Here is a 23,828-nt window from a genome sequence, read left to right as displayed (position 1 = left end):
TCCTGCAAACCCCTGTCCCCCCGTGTGCTGCAGCTGCTAATGTTTGAAGTGCTGGGGGGGGGGGGGGGGTTAGGTAAGGGGCTGTTAGCAGCTAATCAGTACTTGACTTACTGGCGGAGTGAGATGTGATCCTCCAATTGCAGCTTTACCTTTTCCCGCTCTCTCCAGCTACTCGCGCATTTTCAGTTGGGTTTTGAATGCTCGGCTTGCACATCGCGCCCGTTGCTCGCAGTCTGACCGAAGCTTTCCTCTTGAGTCATCGCTTTCACAATCTGCACCCGTGCTCCTCTGCTCTGCACTTAATATCGTTTTAAATTATAAACGTGGTGAAGGATCCCGCTGTCTAATAGCCCTTAGTTTAAGAATCTTCCCCCTTGGTTCTTCCACTTTACTGGCTTCTGCTCGCTCAGTAGTGCGCCCACTCCATGTCACTGCTGCTGCTCCAGACTCTGCAGAGACTGATGGTGCCATCCACCGCATCCCCCCCACTTGAGTCCCATTATCCCGACTGCTAGTCACCTTCTCTTCCCTTTCTCCTTCGCTCCCCGAGACCCCATCTGTTCTCCACCCCCCCGACTCTGCCTCGGAGATCCAAGCCCCATTTCACAGGAGTACCAGTCATTTCGGTGCAGTTCCCGACTTTTATAGAATGGGGTGTTCTTTGCTCAACATCCTTAACAGCAGAGAAAGCCCTCTATATCTGGGATTGAGCCGTTTAAGCCTGGAATCCCAGAAATTGTGGGGGTTTTCTGCCCATATGGATGCTGGGTAAAGAAATCTCCATCACACAAAAGCCATTTTTTTCATCTGTTGCTGTCTCGCACTTACCTGCACCTCCCATGTTATATAAAGGCGCTATATAAAAAAGATTTGCATTTATATAGCGCCTTTCACGACCACCGGACATCCCAAAGCGCTTCACAGCCAATTAAGTACTTTTTGAAGGGTAGTCACTGTTGTAATGTAGGTAACATGGCAGCCAATTTGCGCTCAGCAAGCTCCCGCAAACAGCCGCAAACAGCAATGTGATAATGACCAGATAATCTGTTGTTTTTTATGTTGATTGAGGGATAAGTATTGGCGAACTCCCTCTTCTTCAAAATAGTGCCATGGGATCTTTTATGTCCACCATGAGAGAGAGCAGACGGGCCTCGGTTTAACGTCTCATCCGAAAGACGGCACCTCCGACAGTGCAGCGCTCCCTCAGTACTGCACTGGGAGCGTCGGCCTTGATTATGTGCTCAAGCCTCTAGGAGTGGGACTATGAACCCACAACTTTCTGACTCGGAGGCGAGAAGTGCTACCAACTGAACACCTGGCAGACACCGAATGTAAATAAATGTTAAGTCTATCTTTTTTCTTTCTGAAAGGCCTGACTCTAACTTTTAGACGATACCCCACCCCGCCCTCCCCTAGTCCTAAAAAGCAGCAAGTCAGTGCAAGGGGAAGAGGCAGCATATCCCAGTCAAACAAACCTGTCCCCTCAGCCAGCTCTGGATTTGGTTCGTGTTACATCAGGTCTTGAAAACTACATATACGTATTGTTGAAAAAAAATGTTTTATCAATGGCAATGCTGCGAATTTCCATCCGTCGACAACAGGAGGGCGCGCATGTGCGCGGGAAACCACACCCGACCACCCCCCCCCACCGCCGGGCGCATGCGCGTTTAGCCTCAGCCGACCCCCCCCACCCCCGGCCGGGCGCATGCACGTTTAGCTTCAGCCGCCTGTCGTGCGCATGCGCGATTAGCCCCGCCGACCCCCGGGCCGGGCGCATGCGCGATTAGGCACTGCCGCCTATAGTGCGCACGCGCGGGCAACCACCGCCACCACAACGCGCATGCGCGGGCAACCCCCGCAACGCGCATGCGCACACTCGGAACCTTTTCTTTCCCCCCAGTCAGCGCCGATCCCGCCATTTCCTCCCCCCTGCAGTCAAGGCTGTGAAGCAAACGCCACCTTTTCCCACACCTACTCATCCTCGACGCCTACCTTGCCCTTCCTTTCCTTTCACCCTCCCCCCCCCGCTTCATAGTTCCCTCAGGTTTTAAAAAAAATCTCATTTGATATTTTTTTTTGGCGCCGCAATCACGTTTTATAAAGTTACCATAAAGTACATGTTACTGGCTCCGGGGTTGACGGCGGAACGGCACTTGTTGTGCTGGTCCACACAGTTGTGAACAAACTTCGAGCTGATGGGGTACTTTTCCGCATCGCCGGGCCAGGAGAGGAAAAGCAGCGATTGTGCTAAGAGGACTCGAATCGATGCCATCGCCATAACGGGTGAGTGTGTGAACGGACGGGCTGAGCCGAGTGAGTGAGGGGTGAGAGGGTACCGAGTGAGTGGGGGGCGGGAGGGGTGAGAGGGCACCGAGTGAGGGAGGGGTGAGAGGGGGGAGAGCGGGCACCGAGTGAGTGGGGGAGGGGTGAGAGGACGGGGAGGGGGAGAGCGGGCACCGAGTGAGTGAGGGGGGAGGGCGGGGAGGGGTGAGAGGGCGGGGAGGGGGAGAGCGGGCACCGAGTGAGTGGGGGAGGGGTGAGAGGACGGGGAGGGGTGAGAGGACGGGGAGGGGGAGAGCGGGCACCGAGTGAGTGAGGGGGGAGGGGTGAGAGGGCGGGGAGGGGGAGAGCGGGCACCGAGTGAGTGGGGGAGGGGTGAGAGGACGGGGAGGGGTGAGAGGACGGGGAGGGGTGAGAGGACGGGGAGGGGGAGAGCGGGCACCGAGTGAGTGAGGGGGGAGGGGTGAGAGGGCGGGGAGGGGGAGAGCGGGCACCGAGTGAGTGAGGGGGTGAGAGGGCGAGGGGAGAACGGGCACCGAGTGAGTGAGGGTGAGAGGGCGGGGGAGAGCAGGCAGTGAGGGGGTGAGAGGGCGGGGGAGAACGGGCACCGAGTGAGTGAGAGGGGGAGGGGTGAGGGCGAGGAGGGGGAGAACGGGCACCGAGTGAGTGAGGGGGGAGAGGGCGGGGAGGGGTGAGAGGGCACCGAGTGAGTGAGGGGGTGAGAGGGTGGGGAGGGAGAGAGCAGGCACCGAGTGAGCGCGGCAGCGTCCAGCCTAACACAACTGGCGGCGGACCAGCAGGCGGCGCAACAACGGCCCGCCCCGCACTAATGGGCGGCCCCCCAGTGGGGCAACAGGCTAGCGCACCCTCCCAGTGTTTATTTTAAAATTCGTTCCAGGAATGTGGGCGTCGCTGGCAAGGCCCAGCATTTATTGACCATCACTAATTGCCCTCGAGAAGGTGGTGGTGAGCCGCCTTCTTGAACCGCTGCAGTCCGTGTGGTGAAGGTGCTCCCACAGTGCTGTTCGGGAGGGAGTTCCAGGATTTTGACCCAGCGATGATGAAGGAATGGCGATATATTTCCAAGTCAGGATGGTGGTGTTCCCATGCGCCTGCTGTCCTTGTTCTTCTAGGTGGTCGAGGTCGCGGGTTTGGGCGGTGCTGCCGAAGAAGCCTTGGCGAGTTGCTGCAGTGCATCTTGTAGATGGTGCACACTGCAGCCACGGTGCGCCGGTGGTGGAGGGAGTGAATGTTTAAGGTGGTGGATGGGGTGCCAATCAAGCAGGCTTTTTTGTCCTGGATACTGTCGAGCTTCTTGAATGTTGTTGGAGCTGTACTCTTTGATGCACACACACACACAAATAAACCGCAACCCAACTTAAAGCATGAAAGGAAACTTAATAAATGAAAGAAAGAAAGACTTGTATTTATACAGCACTTTCACGACCACTGGTCGTCTAAAAGCACTTTACAGCCAATGAAGTACTTTTTGAAATGGAGTCACTGTTGTTATAATGTGGGAATCGCGGCAGCCAATTTGGACACAGCAAGCTCCCACTAACAGCAATGTGATAATGACCAGATAAGCTGTTTTTGTTATGTTGGTTGAGGGAATAAATATTGGCCCAGGACACCAGGGATAACTCCCCTGTTCTTCTTCTAAATAGTGCCATGGGATCTTTTACATCCACCTGAGAGAGCAGACGGGGCCTCGGTTTAACGTCTCATCCGAAAGATGGCACCTCCGACAGTACAGCGCTCCCTCAGCACTGTACTGCAGTGTCAGCCCAACTTTATGTGTTCAAGTTCCATGGAGTGGGACTTGATCCTACAACCTTATGACTCAGAGGCGAGTGTGCTACCAACTGAGCCACCGGCTGACACTAAATTAAAACTTGGTTCCCGGGGTGACGATGATGCACCTGTGGTGCCCACCGGTCGCGGAAGGCCTCGAGCGTGCCGGCGGACAAAGCATGCTCCGTCTCTAGGGCCCACCCGGGCGCGAACGTGGCCTCCTGCGGAAGAGAGGCAGGGCAGTCGGGCCGAATGATCACCCGCTGCCCAGGCTGGTTGATGGCCACCTTGGCTGGACCCAGGAGGTGTCCCCCCCCCCCCCCGACCTGCCCGCTCCCCTCCGCACCGGGTGATCAAAGATCAGGAGCATGGGGACGGAAGTGCAGACCAAAAAATGGAGGAGCAGCCCCCTTTCAAATAATGGAAGAGGGGCTGCAACCTCCCACGTTCAACATGTACATGGAACGCGGACTCCTCCAGGCCACAGAAAAGGCAGGCGGCCAACCGACTTAAAACCTTATTGCACGGGACTGTTCTGTGCAACACCCTCCAGGGCAAGTCTACGGTCCTAGTGTAGTGCAGGCTGAGGGTGAATGCTGAGGATGTGAGTTCGAGCCTCGGGTAGCCCCCAGTCAGCAAAAAACTATTTGCGTTTCAGTAACAAAAGTATTCTCATTTGCCATGTGTCAAAAATGTGCTGCTAAAAAATTATCTTGCCCACTGTGGCTGTCTCTCTGCTGAGCTGGGTGACTGGGTTTTCAGCTTTGTTATGTGTTTTTTTTATTCGTTAATGGGGATATAGGCGTCGCTGGCAAGGCCAGCATTTATTGCCACACTGAGTGCAATGGTTCGAGAAGGCGGCTCACCACCACCTTCTCAAGGGCAACTAGGGATGGTCAATTTCAGTATTGTTTCCTGTAGCTGGTAAATTCTTCAACAGCACCTCCCAAACCTGCGACCTCGACCACCTAGAAGGACAAGGGCAGTAGGCACATGGGAACGTCAACACCTCTAAATTCCCCTTCAAGTTACACACCATCCCGACTTGGAAATATATTGGCTAGGGAACGGGGTTTGTGGCGGGGCCCGAAGACAATGGGCTGGATTTTGCTACGGGGGCGGGTTGGAGGTGGGAAACCCACATTCGGGCTTGTTGTCCCGCCTCCATGGAGATGTGGCCAACCCACTGGATTTTCCTCTGATTGACCTTGTTGAGCCCGCCCTGTGGGCTCAGCAGGCCAATTAAGGGCCACCCGGCAACAGGTGACGTCAGAGATTGACATTTCATCTGTCAAAAGCTTTTGGCAGATGAAAGATCAGTGTTTAACAGCTGTTTGAAGCTGTCAAGCACTGAAAAACTGCTAATTCAGCCTCAGTCCTGTCTCAGGATAACCTTAAAATCATTTTGCTGCAGAAACCAAGAAGCTGATTTTTTTTTTTAAATCGGAGCTTCTGTGGTTCTTGCAGCCGACTCCCGACACCGGAATGCAGGACTCCTGTAAAGGTAAGTAAAAGTAAGTTAAACTTATTTAAACACTTTAAACACTTGCAAAACACTTACCTTTGCACTCCTGCACCCCTCACTCACCTGAACACTGGGCTTCTCGACCCCTCCAAGACCTCAGACCCACGTCCCGCCTCGAAAACTTTTTGTGGTTTGGAGCTGTCGGGAAGCCCACAAACCAGCAATAAAAATCGCGAATAGGCAAAAAACTACCTGTTAACAGGCAGTTTAATTGCCTTTAATCCCTCCCCGCCTCTGGGAGTCGGGTTCCAGCACTTGTCGGCAACCCGACTCCTATGAAATTGACATGGAGGCGGGATGGGGTCGGGACCCCCGGATCTCCGATTTTTATCGCCCGCATGCCTCCAACCCGACTCCAGGGGCTTAGGAAAATCCAGCCCAATGGCTTCGGTCTTCCCAATGTTTAATTGGAGAAAATTTCTGCTCATCCAGTACTGGATGTCGGACAAGCAGTCACAATTTAGAGACCGTGGAGGGGTCGGGAGAAGTGGTGGTGAGGTAGAGCTGGGTGTCATCCGCATACATGTGGAAACTGACATCGTGTTTTCGGATGATGTCGCCAAGGGGCAGCATATAGATGAGAAATAAGAGGGGGCCAAGGATAGATCCTTGGGGGACACCAGAGGTAACGACACGGGAGTGGGAACAGAAGCCATTGCAGGTGATTTTCTGTCTATGAAGAATGGAACCAGGCGAGTGCAGTCCCAACCAGCTGGACGATGGTGGAGAGGTGTTGGAGAAGGATGAAGTGGTCAACCATGTCAAAGGCTGCAGACAGGTCCAGAAGGATGAGGAGGGATAGTTTACCTTTGTCACAGTCACAAAGGATGTAATTTGTGACTTTGATGAGAGCCGTTTAAGTACTGTGGCAAGGGCGGAAACCGGATTGGAGCGATTCAAGCATGGAGTTCTGAGAAAGATGTGCTTGGATTTGGGAGGTCACAACACGTTCAAGGACTTTGGAGAGGAAAGGGAGGTTGGAGATGGGGCGGTAGTTTGCAAGGATGGAGGGATCAAGCTTTGGTTTTTTGAGGAGAGGCGATGACGGCAGATTTGAAGGAGAGGGGGACAGTACCTGAGGAGAGCGAACAGTTAACAGTGTCAGCTAACATGGGAGCCAGAAAAGGAAGTTGGGTGGTCAGCAGTTTAGTGGGAATAGGGTCAAGGGAGCAGGAAGTGGGTCTCATGGACAGGATGCAGTTCAGAGATGATTCACTAGGTTAATTCCAGAGATGAGGGGGTTGACTTGAGGAAAGGTTGAGCAGGCTGGGCCTAGACTCATTGAAATTTAGAAGAATGAGAGGTGATCTCATTGAAACATATAAGATACTGAGGGGGCTCAACAAGGTAGATGCAGAGAGGATGTTTCCCCTCGTGGGGAAATCTAGAACACGGGGGCACAGTTTTAGAATAAAGGGTCGCACGTTTAGAACTGAGATGAGGAATTTCTTCTCTCAGAGGGTCGTAAATCTGTGGAATTCTCTGCCCCAGAGAGCTGTGGAGGCTGGGTCATTAAATACGTTTAAGGTGGAGATAGACAGATTTTTGCAAGATAAGGGAGTGAAGGGTTATGGAGAACGGGCAGGGAAGTGGCTTTGAGCCCAAGATCAGCCATGATCTTATTGAATGGCGGAGCAGGCTCAAGGGGCCAAGTGGCTTATTCCTGCTCCTATTTCTTATGCGCGTGGAGAGGTCAAGAGGGGAGTACGGAGAGAAACTGAAGAAAGATGCGAGTTCAGGGATAGGGCAGGGGGGAACACTTAGAGGAAGTTTGGCCCGGTTGACTAGGGGAAGGAAGGGAAGTGGCAGAAGCAGTTGATCGGATAGACTCAATCTTAAAGACAAAGAAGTCCATGAGCTTCTCGCACATGTTTTTTTTTCTGGCAATCCTCGTGAGCAGCCGGGGTGTGAAGCAGCCCGTTCACACAGCACCGAGCAGAGCTGAGCTGCTGCGAATCTCGCAGCCTCCCCCGGGGTTTTTTTAAATTTTTTTATTATTATTTATTATCTAAAATTTTGAACATTTTACAGTAAATTACATTTACAGAGCTCAAGTCTCGGCTCTCTGTACAAAGTCACAAGCCCTCATGCCTACAAGGCAGGGGTCCCAGTCTCTGCAAGTTAATGATGTGATCTCCAAGCTTCTTGGTCGTCTTCACTTGTTCATCCGGATAGTGGGTCTCCAGGAATTCACACAGTTGAGGGTCGGCGCTCCCAGTGGAGAGTTTATGCTGATCCAGCAGACTCTGGCCGACATTCTTCTCCATCTCCTCACACATGTTGGAGGTGAGTGTGGAGGAGACAGGGGAGAGGAGTTTAATAAGATGGTTAGCAGTAGAAAATAGTAGCCGGGGGTTATCTTTGCAATCCAGAATGATCCTGGAATAGTGAGTAGATTTAGCAGAGAAGAGTAGGACAAGATAATGCTTTGTATGGTCTAGCCAGATCTGGCGGTAAATGGCTAAACCAGTTGTCCGACGTAGACTTGAATGGATATGGTGGCCTTATCCATTCAAGTCTACATCCCTTGGACTTGAGGGAGTGAAGATGTGGGCCATACCAGGGGGAACAGCCAGGCTGAGAGAGAGTAATGGTTTTAATAGGGACTAGGGCATCAAAGGTGGTGGTGAGGGTGTGGTTGACCAGATCACTAGCTGCAGAAATGTCATGGTGAATGGAGGGTCAAAGGCTGGATGGACAGTGGGGATTTCGTAAGTGCAGTTGGGAGAGAGTTTTTTCCGCGGCGGACACGATGCAGTCTCCTCTACATTGGGGAGACCAAACGCAGATAGGGTGACTGCTTTGCGGAACACCTCCATTCAGTCCGTAAGGGTGACCCTGAGCTTCCGGTCGCCTGTCACTTTAATTCTCCGCTCCACTCCCACTCTGATCTCTCCGTCCTTGGCCTCTTACACGTCCAATGAAGTTCAACATAAGTTCGAGAAACAGCACCTCATCTTTCGATTAGGTACTTTACAGCCTTCTGGATTCAACATCGAGTTCAACAAGTTCAGACTATAACCTCTGCTCCTATCATTTTATTCTCTCTTTCACATAGCAGCTGTTGATCATCCCGCCATTGTCATTTACACTTCATCTAGAGCCATCTTTTGTTTCTTAACTTGTCCCATTACCATCTCCTTTTGCCTCGCACCATCATCCCTTTTGTCTCTTAATCTCTCCTGCCTTCCATCCTATCACAGACCTTCCCTTTTGTTCTTTCCTCCCCTCCCCCTTTCCCTGCCCCTGTACTTGCTTAAAACCTGTTCCATCTCCAACTTTTTCCAGTTCTGACGAAGGGTCATCGACCTGAAACGGTAACTCTGTTTCTCTCTCTACAGATGCTGCCTGACCTGCTGAGTAGTTCCAGCATTTTCTGTTTTTACTTCTGACTCTGAGGCGAGTGTGCTACCAACTGAGCCACAGCTGACATGAGAATTGATGAATGCCGGTTATTGCTGTGGTAATGAGAATCGGTTGCGGTGCAGGAAGATGCTGGTGAAGTTGATGCGAAGTTGGAGGTCACCGTAGATCAGAATCGGCGGAGAAAATGTAAAATCACAAGCCAATGACCAACAAAGCAGAAAAACCAGTATAACGAGTCTTGTTTGACCTTGAAATGAGCTTCTGACCACACATCCGCAGCATAACTAAGACCGCCTGCTTCCACCTCCATAATATTGCCCGTCTCCACCCTTGCCTCAGCTCATCCGTTGCTGAACCCTTCATCCATGTCTTTGTTACCTCTAGACTTGATTATCCCAACGCACTCCTGGCTGGCCTCCCACATTCTACCCTACGTCAGCTTGAGGTCATCCAAAACTCAGCTGTCCGTGTCCTAACTCGCACCAAGTTCCGTTCACCCATCACCCCATGCTTGCTGAGCTACATTGGCTCCCGGTTAAGCAACGCCTCGATTTCAAAACTCTCATCCTTGTTTTCAAATCTCTCCATGACCTCGACCCTCCCTATCTCTGTAATCTCCTCCAGCCCTACAACTCCCTGCGATATCTGCACTCCTCTAATTCTACCCTCTTGAGCATCCCTGATTATAATTGCTGAACCATTGGCGGCTGTGCCTTTAGCTGCCTGGGCCCCAAGCTCTGGAATTTCCTCCCTAAACCTCTCCGCCTCTCTACCACTCTTTCCTCCTTTAAGACGCTCCTTAAAACCTACCTCTTTGACTAAGCTTTTGGTCATCTGCCCTCATTTCTTAGGTGTCAATTTTTTGTTTTATAACACTCCTGTGAAGCGCCTTGGGATGTTTTACTATGTTAAAGGCGCTATATAAATACAAGTTGTTGTTATCACTGTCAGGATGCTTCAAATGCTGCAGAAGTTGGCTTCCTTGCCCCATGATGCCAGAAATAGCAGAGGCATTGGTCACAATGGATGCAGGAGCAGTACTGGGGGATCGCTACTGTTATACCACTATTGTTAGAATCATAGATATTTAACAACAATTTTGAATCATAGAATCATTACAGTAAGAGGCCATTCGGCTCGTTGAGCCTGTGCCGGCTCTCTGCAAGAGCACTTCAGCTAGTCCCAATCCCCCGCCCTTTTTTTCCTTCAGATACTTATCTAATTGGCTTTTGAAAGCCACGATTGAATCTACTTCCACCACTCCTTCGGGCAGTGCATTCCAGATCATAACCAATCACCTTAAATCTCTGTCCTCTGGTTCTCGACCCTTCCGCCAATGGGAACAGTTTCTCTCTGTCTAGACCCCTCATGATTTTGAACACCTCTATCAAATCTACTCTCAATCTTCTCTGCTCTAAGGAGAACAATCCCAGCTTCTCCAGTCTATCCACGTAACTTGTATTTATATAGTGTCTTTACTGCAGTAAAACCTCCCAAGGCGCTTCACAGGAGTGTTATAAGACGAAAAATAATTTGACACCAAGCCTCATAAGGAGAAATTAGGGCAGATGATCAAATGCTTGGTCAAAGAGGTAGGTTTTACAGAATCACAGAAACCCCACAGTGCAGATAGAGGCCATTTCGGCCCATCGAGCCTGCACCGACACATATCCCACCCGATCCCCGTAACCCCTGCACCAACACATATCCCACCCTATCCCCGTAACCCCACGTATTTAATCCCCCTAACACTAAGGGTCAATTTATCATAGCCAATTAACCTAACCCGCACATCTTTGGACTGTGGGAGGAAACCGGAGCACCCGGAGGAAACCCACGCAAACACGGGGAGAATGTGCAAACTCCCCTTTTAAGGAGCGTCTTAAAGGAGGAGAGGTTTCGGGAGGGAATTCCAGAGCTTAGGGCCTTGGCAGTTGAAGGCACGGCTGCCAGTGGTTGACCGATTATAATCAGGGATGCTCAAGAGGGCAGAATTAGAGGAGTGCACAGACCTCTGAGGGTTGTAGGGCTGGAGGAGATTACAGAGATAAGGAGGGGCGAGGCCATGGAGGGATTTGAAAACAAGGATAAGAATTTTAAAATTGAGACGTTGCTTAACCGGGAGCCAATGTAGGTCAGTGAGCACAGGGGTGATGGAGGAACGGGACTGGGTACAAGTTAGGGCACAGGCAGTTTTGGATGACCTCAAGTTGACGGAGGGTATAAAATGGGAGGCCAGCCAGGAGTGTGTTGGAATAGTCAAGTCTACGGCACAGAAGGAGGCCGTTTGTCCCATTGTGACTGGCGGCCTAATCCCACTTTCAAGAAAGGGGAGAGGGATAAACCAGGAAACTACAGGCCAGTCAGCATAACATCGGTGGTGGGGAAGTTATTGGAAACTACTATCAGGGACAAAATAAACTTTCATTTGGAAAGGCATGGGTTAATCAAGGAGAGTCAGCATGAATTTGTTAAAGGTAAATCGTGTCTGACGAACTTGAATGAATTCTTGGACGAGGTAACAGAAGGTTGATCAAGGTAGTGTAGTAGATGTATATATGGCCTTTCGGAAGGCATTCAACAAAGTGCCACACAGGAGGGTTGTTAAGAAGATGGAAGGCCATGGAATTAAGGGGAACGCGGCGGTATGGTTAGAAAATTGGCTTAGTGGCAGGAAGCAAAGGGTGGTGATGGATGTTTTGCAGACTGGGAGGTGGTTAGGAGTGGTGTTCCCCAAGGGCCAGTTTTGGGTCCATTACTCTTTTGCAGTTTTTTTAACCGACCTAGACTCTGGTGTAGGGAGCAGCATTATAAAGTTTGCATATGATACAAAAGATGGCAAAGTAGTAGATCATGATGAGGATAGTTATAGGCTTCAGGCTGACATAGACAGGATGATGAAATGGGCAGAAGCATGGCAGATGGACTTCAATGTGGAGAAGTGTGAAGTGATGCACTTTGGGAGGATTAATATGGAAAGACAGTATACTATCAATCCTTTCCTTTCCCCCCCCCCCCCCCCCTTTCCTTTTGTTTCTCTCTCACACCTGGCAGCTATCTTTTGCCCTGCCAGTACACTTTACACCTAATCACAGCCTATTACCATCTCGTCTAGCTTCTAATCTCTTTTACTTCTTTTGGTTCTTTAATTCTTTTGTCCGATCGCAGCCCTGCCTTCGATCTAGTTCCTTTTCTCTCCAGTTTTGAAGAAGGGTCAAACCCGAAACGTCAACTCAAATTTCTCTCCACGGATGTTGCCTGACTTGCTGAGTTTTTCCAGCATTTTCTGTTGTTATTTCGGATTTCCAACATCTGCAGTATTTTGCTATCATACTATCAATGGCATGTTTTTGAAAAGTGCAGATGCGCAGAGAGACCTTGGTGTCCATATACACAAATCCTTAAAGGTGGCAGGGCAAGTTGATAAGGTGGTCAAAAAAGCCTATGGGTTACTTGGGATTATAAACAGAGGAATAGAAAAGAAAAGCAAAGCGATCATGCTAGAACTGTATAAATCACTGGTTAGGCCTCAGCTGGAGTACTGTGGACAATTCAGGAAAGATGTAAAGGCATTGGCAAGGGTACCGAGGAGGTTTACCAGGATGTTACCAGGGATGAGCGACTTCAGTTATGAGGAGAGGTTGGAAAAGTTAGGACTGTTCTCCTTGGAACAGAGAAGGTTAAGAGGTGACCTAATAGAGGTTTTCAAGATGATGCGAGGTTTTGATAGAGGGAATTTTTTTCCCTATTTACTCTGTCGTGTGGGTCAATAACTAGAGGTCACAGATTCAAAATCATTGGAAAAAGATCTAGAGGGGAGATGAGAATTTTTTTCACTCAGAGTTATCGGGATCTGGAACGCTCTATCTGAAAAGGAGGTGGAAGCTGATTCCATAAATAATTTTAAAACAGTTGGACAGGTAAGAACATAAGAAATAGGAGCAGGAGTAGACCATTCAGCCCACCTCGCCATTCAATAAGATCATGGCTGGTAATGGATGAGCAATTTGCAGGGCTACAGGCAAAAAACGGGGATGTGGGATGAAGCACGACTTCTTTCAAATAGCCAGCACAGGCACGACGGGTCGACAGGCCTCCTTCTCTGCTGTAAGTTTCTGTGCTTTACAGTAGCAAACCCCAGACAAATTCACATGCAGAGCTGCTGTAAGCAATGCAATAGCAGAAAACCTTACTTAAATGGAATCCACTGTTCTGCAGAAGCTGCTTCCAACAGCCTCCAGCTCCTCCACGAGGGCATTTACACTACACTGGTGCGAAGTAGATTTGCTGCAACCATATTTCAAATGCAGCTTTTATCTGCAGTCAAAGGCCTGGAGGGGGTGTGTCAATGTGATTTGCTTTGCCTAGAATCAGTTTGAGCTTTGATAAGCAATTTACACACCACCAGTTTACCATCAGACTGGAGATGATGCTGCTTCACATCAATCCTAAACTTGTAGTGTAAATGCACCTCACAGCAGCAAGAAGTTGGACCAGCTGAAATTTTTTATATATTTATTTATTTATGTATGTATGAAACTTAATTGTCCTTGGGTCTCAATGGGTAAATGCACAATGTGGCAAAATGATGCTCACAACAACATTCTGTGCAGCCCCTGAATGAGCAGCATCAGATCCCATACCCAACATTATCCATTGGTGCTCCTCTGTTACTACATTCCTCGTTACGTACCTCTCCATCTCCCTTTCTTTGGCAGGTGTGACATTTGATAAATCTCTATTCTTAGGTTAATCATATCAAAACATCATACATTATCATGGAATGTTACAGCATAGAAACAGGCTATTCAGCACATCAAGTCTGTGCCGGTGTTGCTCTTTCACAAGCCACCTAGTCCAATCACATACTACTGCTTCCTGACCTCCCCTTTAACATCTTTTTATCACTAGCTTAAATTTGCATCTTCTTGTTCCCCTCTCGCTGACCAATGGAAACAATTACAGGAAACTTTCGTTTAAATGTCCGGAAAGCTCTATCTACCGGCAAAATTCAGGAGCCGTTTCCTATAAGTGTTTTTACTTCTCGTTGCTTTTTTTCTCCAGTCAGGCTCTGCAAGGTCTAGCTGAAGCTGTTGCTTAGCTACAGAGACGCTTTTAAGCTGCGGCCGACTGTTTTGAAGCTGTTGCTAAGGAGATTTACCAGGATGTTACCTGGGCTGGAGCGCCTCAGCTATGAAGAAAGACTGAACAGGCTGGGGTTGTTTTCCTTGGAGCAAAGAAGGCTGAGGGGGGACCTGATTGAGGTGTACAAAATGATGAGGGGCATAGATTATATAGGGTAGATAAAGAGGAACTTTTCCCCTTAGTAGGGGGGTCAATAACAAGGGGGCATAGATTCAAGGTAAGGGGCAGGAGGTTTAGAGGGGATTTGAGGAGGAACTTTTTCACCCAGAGGGTGGTTGGAGCCTGGAACTCACTGCCTGAAAGGGTAGTAGAGGCAGGAACCCTCACAACATTCAAGAAGCATTTGGATGAGCACTTGAAATGCCATTGCATACAAGGCTATGGACCAAATGCTGGAAAATGGGATTAGATTGGACAGGGCTTGATGGACGGCGCAGACACGATGGGCCGAAGGGCCTCTTTCTGTGCTGTATAATTCTATGACTCTATAACAGGGTTTGTTGTTTCACACGGAGCTGAGAAGCTCCGTATGTTTTAACATTAGCGCTGGTTTCTACGGTAGCTTTGATGGGACGGCACCAGCTCGGTCCCGTCAGTGCCGGATACCAGAAAGTTAGGAGTGGGCCTTTGGCGTAGCGGTAGCATCCCCGCCGCTGGGCCAGAAGGCGTAGGGTTTCGAACCCCGCTCCAGACAGTCCCGGCAAGTGGAGTCGGAGCTCCGGCTCTAAATTCTGGGTTGACATCCAGCGGGATACTTGTGGGTGTGGGTGGTCCCCACCCCCCCCCTCGTATGGGTTGTGGGAGCCCGTAAAACCCTCCCGCCATAGGACTAACCACCCTAATGGCTGGTACGAAGATGGTTACGGTCACAGAAGGAGCGTTAACGCGGCCAGAAATCCTTCCACCACTTCATACAGTTCCCCAAAGGGAACAGTGTGAAGACACGTACGATGACGACCAGAAAGTTTCCTGTATCACTATTCATAATCTTGAACACCTCTGTCAATCCCTCTCTCAACCTTCTCAGCCCCAGTGAAAAAATCCTAGCAATTCAAACCTCTTTTCATAACTGTTACCCCTCAACATAAGATTGCAAGATAATTACAGATGAGCAAGACCATTTGGACCATCTTGGTTCATTCATCCAGATTGACCCTAAAGTTCCTCCACTGCAGTATCTAATCCAATGTTTCACTTCCACTATGCTATTTTGGAGACAATTTCATCTGTTGATCACTCTTTGTGTGAAAAACTTCTTGAAATCAGTCCTAAATTAACTAATTTTAACCCATGGGCCTAAAAATTCGGTTGCTTTGCGCCTCCCATTAGCGCCCTAAGAGGGCGCAAAGCAAATAGCGCCTGAGCGCGGCGCCGCCAACATCTTCCGCAAAATTCAGTGGGAGGTTAGCGGCGGCGGTAACCGTTAGTGTGCTGCTGGCGATAACGTCATTGCTGCGCGCAGCGCCCCCCTGACTTGCCACTGGATACTATGTCCAACGGGGTCTGGGGGACCTACCTGCGGCCGGGGTGGCGCTAATTAAAGGGAAGGTGCCGGGCAGGCATTTTTGTTGCTGGTCGCCTACCCCCTCTGCCATCCCCGGCCTCCTCTGCAGCCCCCCACCATGCAGAGAGCCGGCTGTGCTCCGTGAGCCCGGCACTTCTCTTGAGTGCCGGGCTCTTTTGCCAGCACTCCGATCCCTGGTGGGCCCTTGGTCGCTCTGCGCAAGGCCCCTTCCCTTTAAGAAGGGGAGGAAGGCCTGGCGCTGCAACACATAGCGCCACGATTTTCACTCGCAGTGCCCCAAGAGGAAGGCTTCCACCAGCACCCCGCTTCCCTCTTGGGGCGCTACCGGTGAATTTTGGCCATGGAGGCGCTAACAGCGCCCCGGTGAAGTTAACACCCCAAAGGGGGCGTGACGCAATTTTTTCCCCCATGGTCCCTTATTCTACCCTCACAATTTAAGAAGTCACACAACACCAGGTTATAGTCCAACAGTTTTATTTGAAATCACAAGCTTTCGGAGCGCTCCTCCTTCATCAGGTGAAGTGGAGAGATGCATAAAGACACAGCTTATATAGTCGGAGAATAATGCCAGATGATTACAGGTAATCTTTCTAACTGCCATTTATCACACCTCGGCAGAGAGATAATCACAGCAATCAAAGGTGTGAATGGTGTCCAAACAGGTCAGTCAGGAAAACATTACATCAAAGAACAATGAGGTGGGGTCACAAGGGGTCAAATACTGCAGATGCTGGGGTCTGTATGAAAAACAAAAAACAGACAAAAAAACATTTTTTTTGCTGGAAATCACAGCAGGTCCGGCCGCATCCGTGTAGAGAGAACAAGCCAATGACGACTTGAGTCTGGATGACCCTACGTCATGTAGTGTGACATGAACCCAAGATCCCGGTTGAGGCCGTCCTCATGAGTGCGGAACTTGGCTATCAGGATTGCTACCAGTGCCACATGCTAGTCAGAGCAGAAATAGAAGGATATTTTAGATGAATATGTGGCTAGAGGAATGGTGCAAGGGGGAGGGATTCCAATTCCTGGGACATTGGAACCTGTTCTGGGGGAGGTGGGACCAGTACAAACTGGATGGTTTGCACCTGGGCAGGACCGGGACCGATGTCCTAGGGGGAGTGTTTAAGCTAAAATGGCAGGGGGTTGGGAACCTGTGCAGGGAGACAGAGAAAAAGGAAGCAAGGATAGAAGCAAAAGACGGAGGAGTAAAGGAAAAGTGGAAGTCAGAGAAATCAAGGGTGTAAATCAAACATGGCCGCAGTAAACAATAATTCTAAAAGGTCTAAGAGTTAAAAAAAAAAACAAGCCTGAAGGCTTTGTGTCTTAATGCGAGGAGCATTCGTAATAAGGTGGATGAATTAGCTGCGCAAATGGATGTAAACAGATATGATATAATTGGGCAGTGACTAGTGGGGTACCGCAGGGATCGGTCCTAGGACCCCAGCTATTCACAATATATATTAATGATCTAGACGAGGGAACTAGATGTACTATCTCCAAGTTTGCAGATGACACAAAGCTGGGTGGGTGTGTGCTGTGAGGAGGATACTGAGAAACTCCAGTATGAGTTGGACAGGTTGGGTGATTGGGCAGAAGCATGGCAGATGCAATATAATGTGGATAAATGCGAGGTTATCCACTTTGGTATCAAAAACAGGAAGGCAGATTATTATCTGAATGGCAATAGATTGGGAGAAGGGGAAGTGCAACGACACCTGGGTGTCCTTGTGCACCAATCGCTGAAGGTAAGCATGCGGTTAAGAAGGCAAATGGTATGTTGGCCTTCATAGCAAGAGGATTCGAGTACAGGAGCAAGGATGTTTTGCTGCAGTTGTACAAGGCCTTGGTGAGACCACACCTTGAGTATTGTGTGCAGTTTTGGTCGCCTTATCTGAGGAAGGATGTTCTTGCCATGGAGGGAGTGCAGCGAAGCTTCACCAGACTGATACCTGGGATGGCAGGAATGACATATGAAGAGAGATTGGGTTGATTAGGCTTATATTCGGTAGAGTTTAGAAGAATGAGAGGGGATCTCATTGAAACTTATAAAATTCTAACAGGACTAGACAGACTAGATACAGGAAGGCTGTTCCCGATGGCGGGGGAGTCCAGAACCAGGGGTCACAGTCTAAGGATAAGGGGTAAGCCATTTAGGACTGAGATGAGGAATTTCTTCACCCAGAGAGTGGTGAAACTGTGGAATTCTCTACCACAGAAGACAGTTGAGGCCAATTCATTAAATATATTCAAGAAGGAGTTAGATATATTTCTTAAGGCTAAGGGGATCAAGGGATATGGGGAGAAAACAGGGACAGGGTACTGAATTTGGATGATCAGCCATGATCCCATTGAATGACGGAGCAGGCTTGAGGGGCCGAATGGCCTACTCCTGCTCCTATCTATGGTAAAGTTGGTGGAAAAATACTGGAAAGGCAGGATGCTACCTTAGTATGAGTGGCAATGGTATTTTGACTATTAGAACCAATTAAAAAAGGTGATTTTGTTAAAGACCGTATATGGACACTGGCCAAACGAACTGTTGATAAGAAAAGGGTTAAAACCTTGATACTCAAAGAACAACTTTACACAGACTTACTGCGCGAACAAAGGAACAGACTTAAGACGACGCCGTCTGTGTCCGAGAGGTTCCAGAGACCAAGGGCTGTGAGCTACTCATTGAAACTATTGCCTAATGTTAAGTATATTACGCTGTAAGCTTAATAAATCTTGATCTATTGCTCAAACACACTGGCTGCTGTCTATTGGTGTCTTGTCCAAGAACTGAGAGATCATTAAGATCTTACAACTCTGTAGTTTGATCATGACTGCCTCCAACTTGCATTCTTCTGTTTTGGCTATATAGTCCAACATTTTTATTGCCTTTTCTGATTGCTGCTCTGCATTGGTTGGATATGTTGAGCATAGAGTGTATGAAGGTGAATTGGTCTTTTGCAACTTCCTCTTCAAAGTTACAACACATTCATGGATTGTGCATGGTGTTCATTTTCCTTCTAGATGCAGTACTTTACATTTGTCTGTATTCAATTTTCATCTGCCATCTTATCCTCCCTGGTACATCCTAAAGAATATACCCTATATCCTTTGCATTGCTATTACAACCTTTCTATAATGGTTTGAAACTGCCCCAAAACTGTACACAACACTGCAGCTGTGGCCTAACTGGTCAGTATGACTCAGCTGTTCGCTGGAAAAACTCATTGTCATCGAGGAAGCCCGATTTTTTTTTTTTACCTGCAGTTTACAGAAACTTCTCAAATTTGTCTCCACAGCTGAATTTTTCATAGTTTGCATAAAATAACCATAATGGAGCTTACAGCAATGTAATCATTAAATTAATACAACTTTTGATATAGAATATAGCCTTAAATTTCCATATGACTATGGAACAAATCTGCAGATTGCAAGAATGCAACGTACAGGAAACTGAAGTTACAATACAAGTTTACTTCTGCCTTTTGATTCTGAAGTACAGAGTGTACTAAAGAGAATGGGAAGCCATCTTGGGAGCCTGTGCTGTATGGCATATACCAAGATGCTATGCTATCAGGCAGTCAAAATTCTAAGCAATGTTGGACTATATTTTGTTAATAAACATGGATTGAATTGATATCAATGGCTAATTATAAAGAAAGACTTGCATTTATATAGCGCCTTTCATGACCACCAGATGTCTCAAAGCGCTTTACAGACAATGAAGTAATTTTGAAGTGGAGTCGCTGTTGTAATGTGGGAAACGCAGCAGCCAATTTGCACACAGCAAGCTCCCACAAACAGCAATGTGATAAATGACCAGATAATCTGTTTTTGTTATGTTGGCTGAGGGATAGATATTGGCCAGGACATCAGGGATAACTACCCTATATTGAGGAGCCAAATATTCACACTTTTTAAAAAACATTCTCAGGATATTGACGTTGCTGGCAAGCCCAGCATTTATTGCCCATCCCTAGTTCCCCTCGAGAAGGTGGTGGTGGGTGGGTCGTCTTCTTGGACCACTGCAGCCTATGTGGTGAAGTTACTCACACAGTGTGGTTAGAACATAAGAAATAGGAGCAGGAGTAGGCCGTTTGGCCCAAGAGCCTCCTCTGCCATTCAATAAGATCATGGCTGATCTTCGACCTCAATTCCACTTTCCTGCACGATCACCATATCCCTTGATTCCCTTAATATTCAAAAATCTATCGATCTCTATCTTGAATATATTCAACGACTGAGCCTCCACAGCCCTTTGGAGTAGAGAATTCCAAAGATTCACCACCTCTGAGTGAAGAAATATCTCCTCATCTCAGTCCTAAATGGCCGACCCGTTATTCTGTGACCCCTGGTTCTAGACTCCCCAGCCAGGGGAAACATCTCCCTGCATCTACCCTGTCAAGCCCTGTAAGAATTTTGTATGTTTCAATGGGATCACCTCATTCTTCTAAACTCTAGAGAATATAGGGCTAGTCTACTCAATCTGTTCTCATAGGACAATCTCCCCATCATAGGAACCAGTCTCGTGAACCTTCGTTGCACTTCCTCTATGGCAAGTATATCCTTCCTTAAGTAAGGAGACCAAAACTGTACACAATACTTCAGGTGTGGTATCACCAGGGCCCTATATAATTGCAGTAAGATGTCTTCACTCTTATACTCAAATCCTGTTGTAATAAAGGCCAGCATACTTTACTTTCCTAATTACTTGCTGTACCTGAATGTTAACTTTCAGTGATTCGTGTACAAGGACACCCAGGTCCCTCTGAACACCAATATTTCCCAACCTCTCGCCATTTAAAAAATAATCTGCTTTTCTATTTTTCCTCCCAAAGTGGCTAACTTCACATTTCTCCACATTATATTCCATTTGCCATGTTCTTACCCACTCACTTAGTCTCTCTATATCCCCTTGAAGCCTCTTTGCATCCTCCTCACAACTTACATTCCCACCTAGCTTTGTATCATCAGCAAACTTAGATATAGAAACATAGAAGATAGGAGCAGGAGTAGGCCATTCGGCCCCTCGAGCCTGTTCCGCCATTCAGTGCGGTCATGGCTGATCATCCAAATTCAGTACCTGGTCCCTGCTTTCTCCCCATACCCCTTGATCCCTTTAGCCTTAAGAAATATATCCAACTCCTTCTTGAATATATTTAATGAATTGGCCTCTACTGCCTTCTGTGGTAGAGAATTCCACAGGTTCACCACTCTCTGGGTGAAGAAATTCCTCCTCATTTCTGTCCTAAATGGCTTACCCCTTATCCTTAGACTGTGACCCCTGGTTCTGGACTCCCCGACCATCGGGAACATCCTGCATCTAGTCTGTCCAGTCCTGTCAGAATTTTATAAGTTTCAATGAGATCCCCTCTTATTCTTCTAAACTCCAGCGAGTACAAGCCCAATCGACCCAATCTCTCCTCATACGTCATTCCTGCCATCCCAGGTATCAGCCTGGTGAATCTTCGCTGAACTCCTTCCATGGCAAGAACATCCTTCCTCAGATAAGGCGACCAAAACTGCACACAATACTCAAGATGTGATCTCACCAAGGCCCTGTACAACTGCAGCAAGACATCCTTGTTCCTGTACTCAAACCCTCTTGCTACGAAGGGCAACATACCAATTGCCTTTTTAACCGCCTGCTGCACCTGCATGCTTACCTTCAGCGACTGGTGCACAAGGCCGCCCAGGTCTCGTTGCACTTCCCCTTCTCCCAATCTATTGCCATTCAGATAATAATCTGCCTTCCTGTTTTTGCCACCAAAGTGGATAACCTCACATTTATCCACACTATATTGCATCTGCCATGCTTCTGCCCAATCACCCAACCTGTCCAAATCATCCTGGAGTTTCTCGGCATCCTCCTCACTGCACACACGCCCACCCAGCTTTGTGTCATCTGCAAATTTGGAGATATTACATCTAGTTCCCTTGTCTAGATCATCATTAATATATATTGTGATGAATAGCTGGGGTCCAAGGACCGATCCCTGCGGTACCCCACTAGTCACTGCCTGCCACTCGGAAAAACACCCGTTTTATCCAACTCTTTGCTTTCTGTCTGCCAACCAGTTCTCTATCCAAGTCAATACCTTGCCCCAATCCCATGTGCCTTAACTTTACACGCTAATCTCTTATGCGAGACCTTATCGAAAGCCTTCTGAAAGTCCAAATACACCACATCCACTGGTTCTCCCTTATCTATTTTACCAGTTACATCCTCAAAAAATTCCAGTAGATTAGTCAAGCACGATTTACATATATTACATTTGGTCCCCTCATCCAAATCATTGTGAATAGCCGAGGCCTAAACATTGATCCTTGGGTACCCCCTAGTTATAGCCTGCCAACCCAAAAATGACCCGTTTATTCCTACTCTCTGTTTTCTGTCCATTAACCAATCCTCAATCCATGCTAGTATATTACCCCCAATTCCATGAGCCCTAATTTTGTTTAATAACCTTGTGTGGCACCTTATCGAATGCCTTCTGAAAATCCAAATACACCTCATTTACTGGTTCCCCCTTATCTATTCAGCAATTACAACCTCAAAAAACTCTTAACAGATTCATCAAACATGATTTCCCTTCCATAAATCCGTGTTGACTGCCCAATCCTATTATTATTTTCTAAGTGCCCTGTTATCACGTCCTTAATAATAGTTTCTAGCATTTCCCCTACTACTGATGTCAGGCTAACTGGTCTGTAGTTCCCCGTTTTCTCTCTCCCTCCTTTCTTAAATAATAGGGTTACATTTGCTACCTTCCAATCCGCAGGAACCGTTCTAGAATCTATGGAATTTTGGAAGATGACAACCAATGCATCCACTATCTCTATAGCCACCTTTTTTAAAACCCTAGGATGTAGGCCATCAGGTGCAGGGGATTTATCGGCTTTCAGTCCTATTAATTTCTCCAGTACACTTTTTTTTTACTAATACTAATTTCTTTCAGTTCCTCATTCTCACTAGCCCCTTGGTTCTCCACTATTTCCGGGAGGTTTTTTGCGTCTTCACAAAGAATTTGTTTGCCATTTCCTTATTCCCCATTATAATTTCTCCTGTCTCAGCCTGTAAGGGACCCACGTTTACTTTCGCTAATCTTTTCCTTTTTACACATACCTATAAAAGTTTTTATAGTCTTTATGTCTCTTCGCTAGTTTACTCGCATATTTTATTTTCCCTTTATCAATTTCTTGGTCCTCCTTTGCTGAATTCTAAAATCCTACCAGTCCTCGGGCTTACTATTTTTGGCAACATTACAAGCCTCTTTAATCTAATGCTATCTTTAATTTCTTGTTAGCCATGGTTGGACCATTTTTCCTGTGGTGTTTTTATTCCTTAAGGGAATATATATTTGTTGCGAATTATGAATTATTTCTTTAAATGTTTGCCATTGCTTTTCTATTGCCATATCTTTTAATCTAGTTTCCCCACCTACCTTAGCCAACTCACCTCTCATACCTACTTAGGTAGCGAGTTCCAGGATTTTGACCCAGCGACATATATGTGATATATGTCCAAATCAGCATGCTGTAACATGGAGGGAAACTTAAGAGGTGATGGTGTTTCCATGTGCCTGCTGCCCTTGTCCCAATGGGTAGTGGAGCTCGGGGTTTGAGAGGTTCTGCCGAAGAAGCCGTGGCAACTTTCTACAGTGGATCATGTAGATAGTACACACTGCAGTCACAGTACGCCGGTGGTGGACGGAGTGGGTGTTTAAGCTGGATAGGGTGCCGGTGAAGCAGACTGCTTTGTTCTGAATGGTGTCTAGCTTCTTGAGTGGTATTGCAGCTGCACCCATCCAGGCAACTGGAGAATACGCAATCACACTACTGACTTGTGCCTTGTAGGTGGTGGAGAGGTTTTGGGGATTTAGGAGGTGAGCCACTCGCTGCAGAATACCCAACCTCTGACCTCTTGTAGCCACAATATTTATATAGCTGGCTCAGTTGAGTTTCTGGTTCATGGTGAATCCCAGGATGTTGATGGTAAGGGATTGAGTGATGGCAGTGCTATTGAATGTCAAAGGGAGGTGGTTATTGCTTGGCACTTATAAGCCCAAGTCTGGATGTTATCCTGATATTACTGCATGTGGGCATGGACGCTTCATGATCAGCCATGATCTCATTAAATGGCGGAGTAGACTCGAGGGGCCGAATGGCCTACTCCTGCTCCTATCTTCTATGTTTCAT

At 47.9% G+C, this 23,828-nt stretch overlaps 1 protein-coding gene across 1 annotated transcript in view; it reads right to left on the bottom strand.

Moving 5' to 3' along the window:
- Positions 1 to 2,278, bottom strand: part of LOC147106420 (GLIPR1-like protein 1) — a 34,533-nt gene extending 32,255 nt beyond the window's left edge. Inside the window, exon 1 of the mRNA XM_086009518.1 lies at positions 2,108 to 2,278. Coding sequence (XP_085865644.1) covers positions 2,108 to 2,278 — 171 coding nt within the window. The remainder of the gene's footprint in view (positions 1 to 2,107) is intronic.
- Between the last annotated feature and the right edge of the window lie 21,550 nt (positions 2,279 to 23,828).

Source organism: Somniosus microcephalus, chromosome 16, assembly GCF_052327205.1.
Source record: "Somniosus microcephalus isolate GS21.2 chromosome 16, FLI_Smic_1.0, whole genome shotgun sequence".
In the NCBI taxonomy this organism is placed as follows: Eukaryota; Metazoa; Chordata; class Chondrichthyes; order Squaliformes; family Somniosidae; genus Somniosus; species Somniosus microcephalus.
The sequence above is the reverse complement of the archived record's forward strand: the minus strand, read 5'-3'. Positions and strand labels throughout refer to the sequence as shown.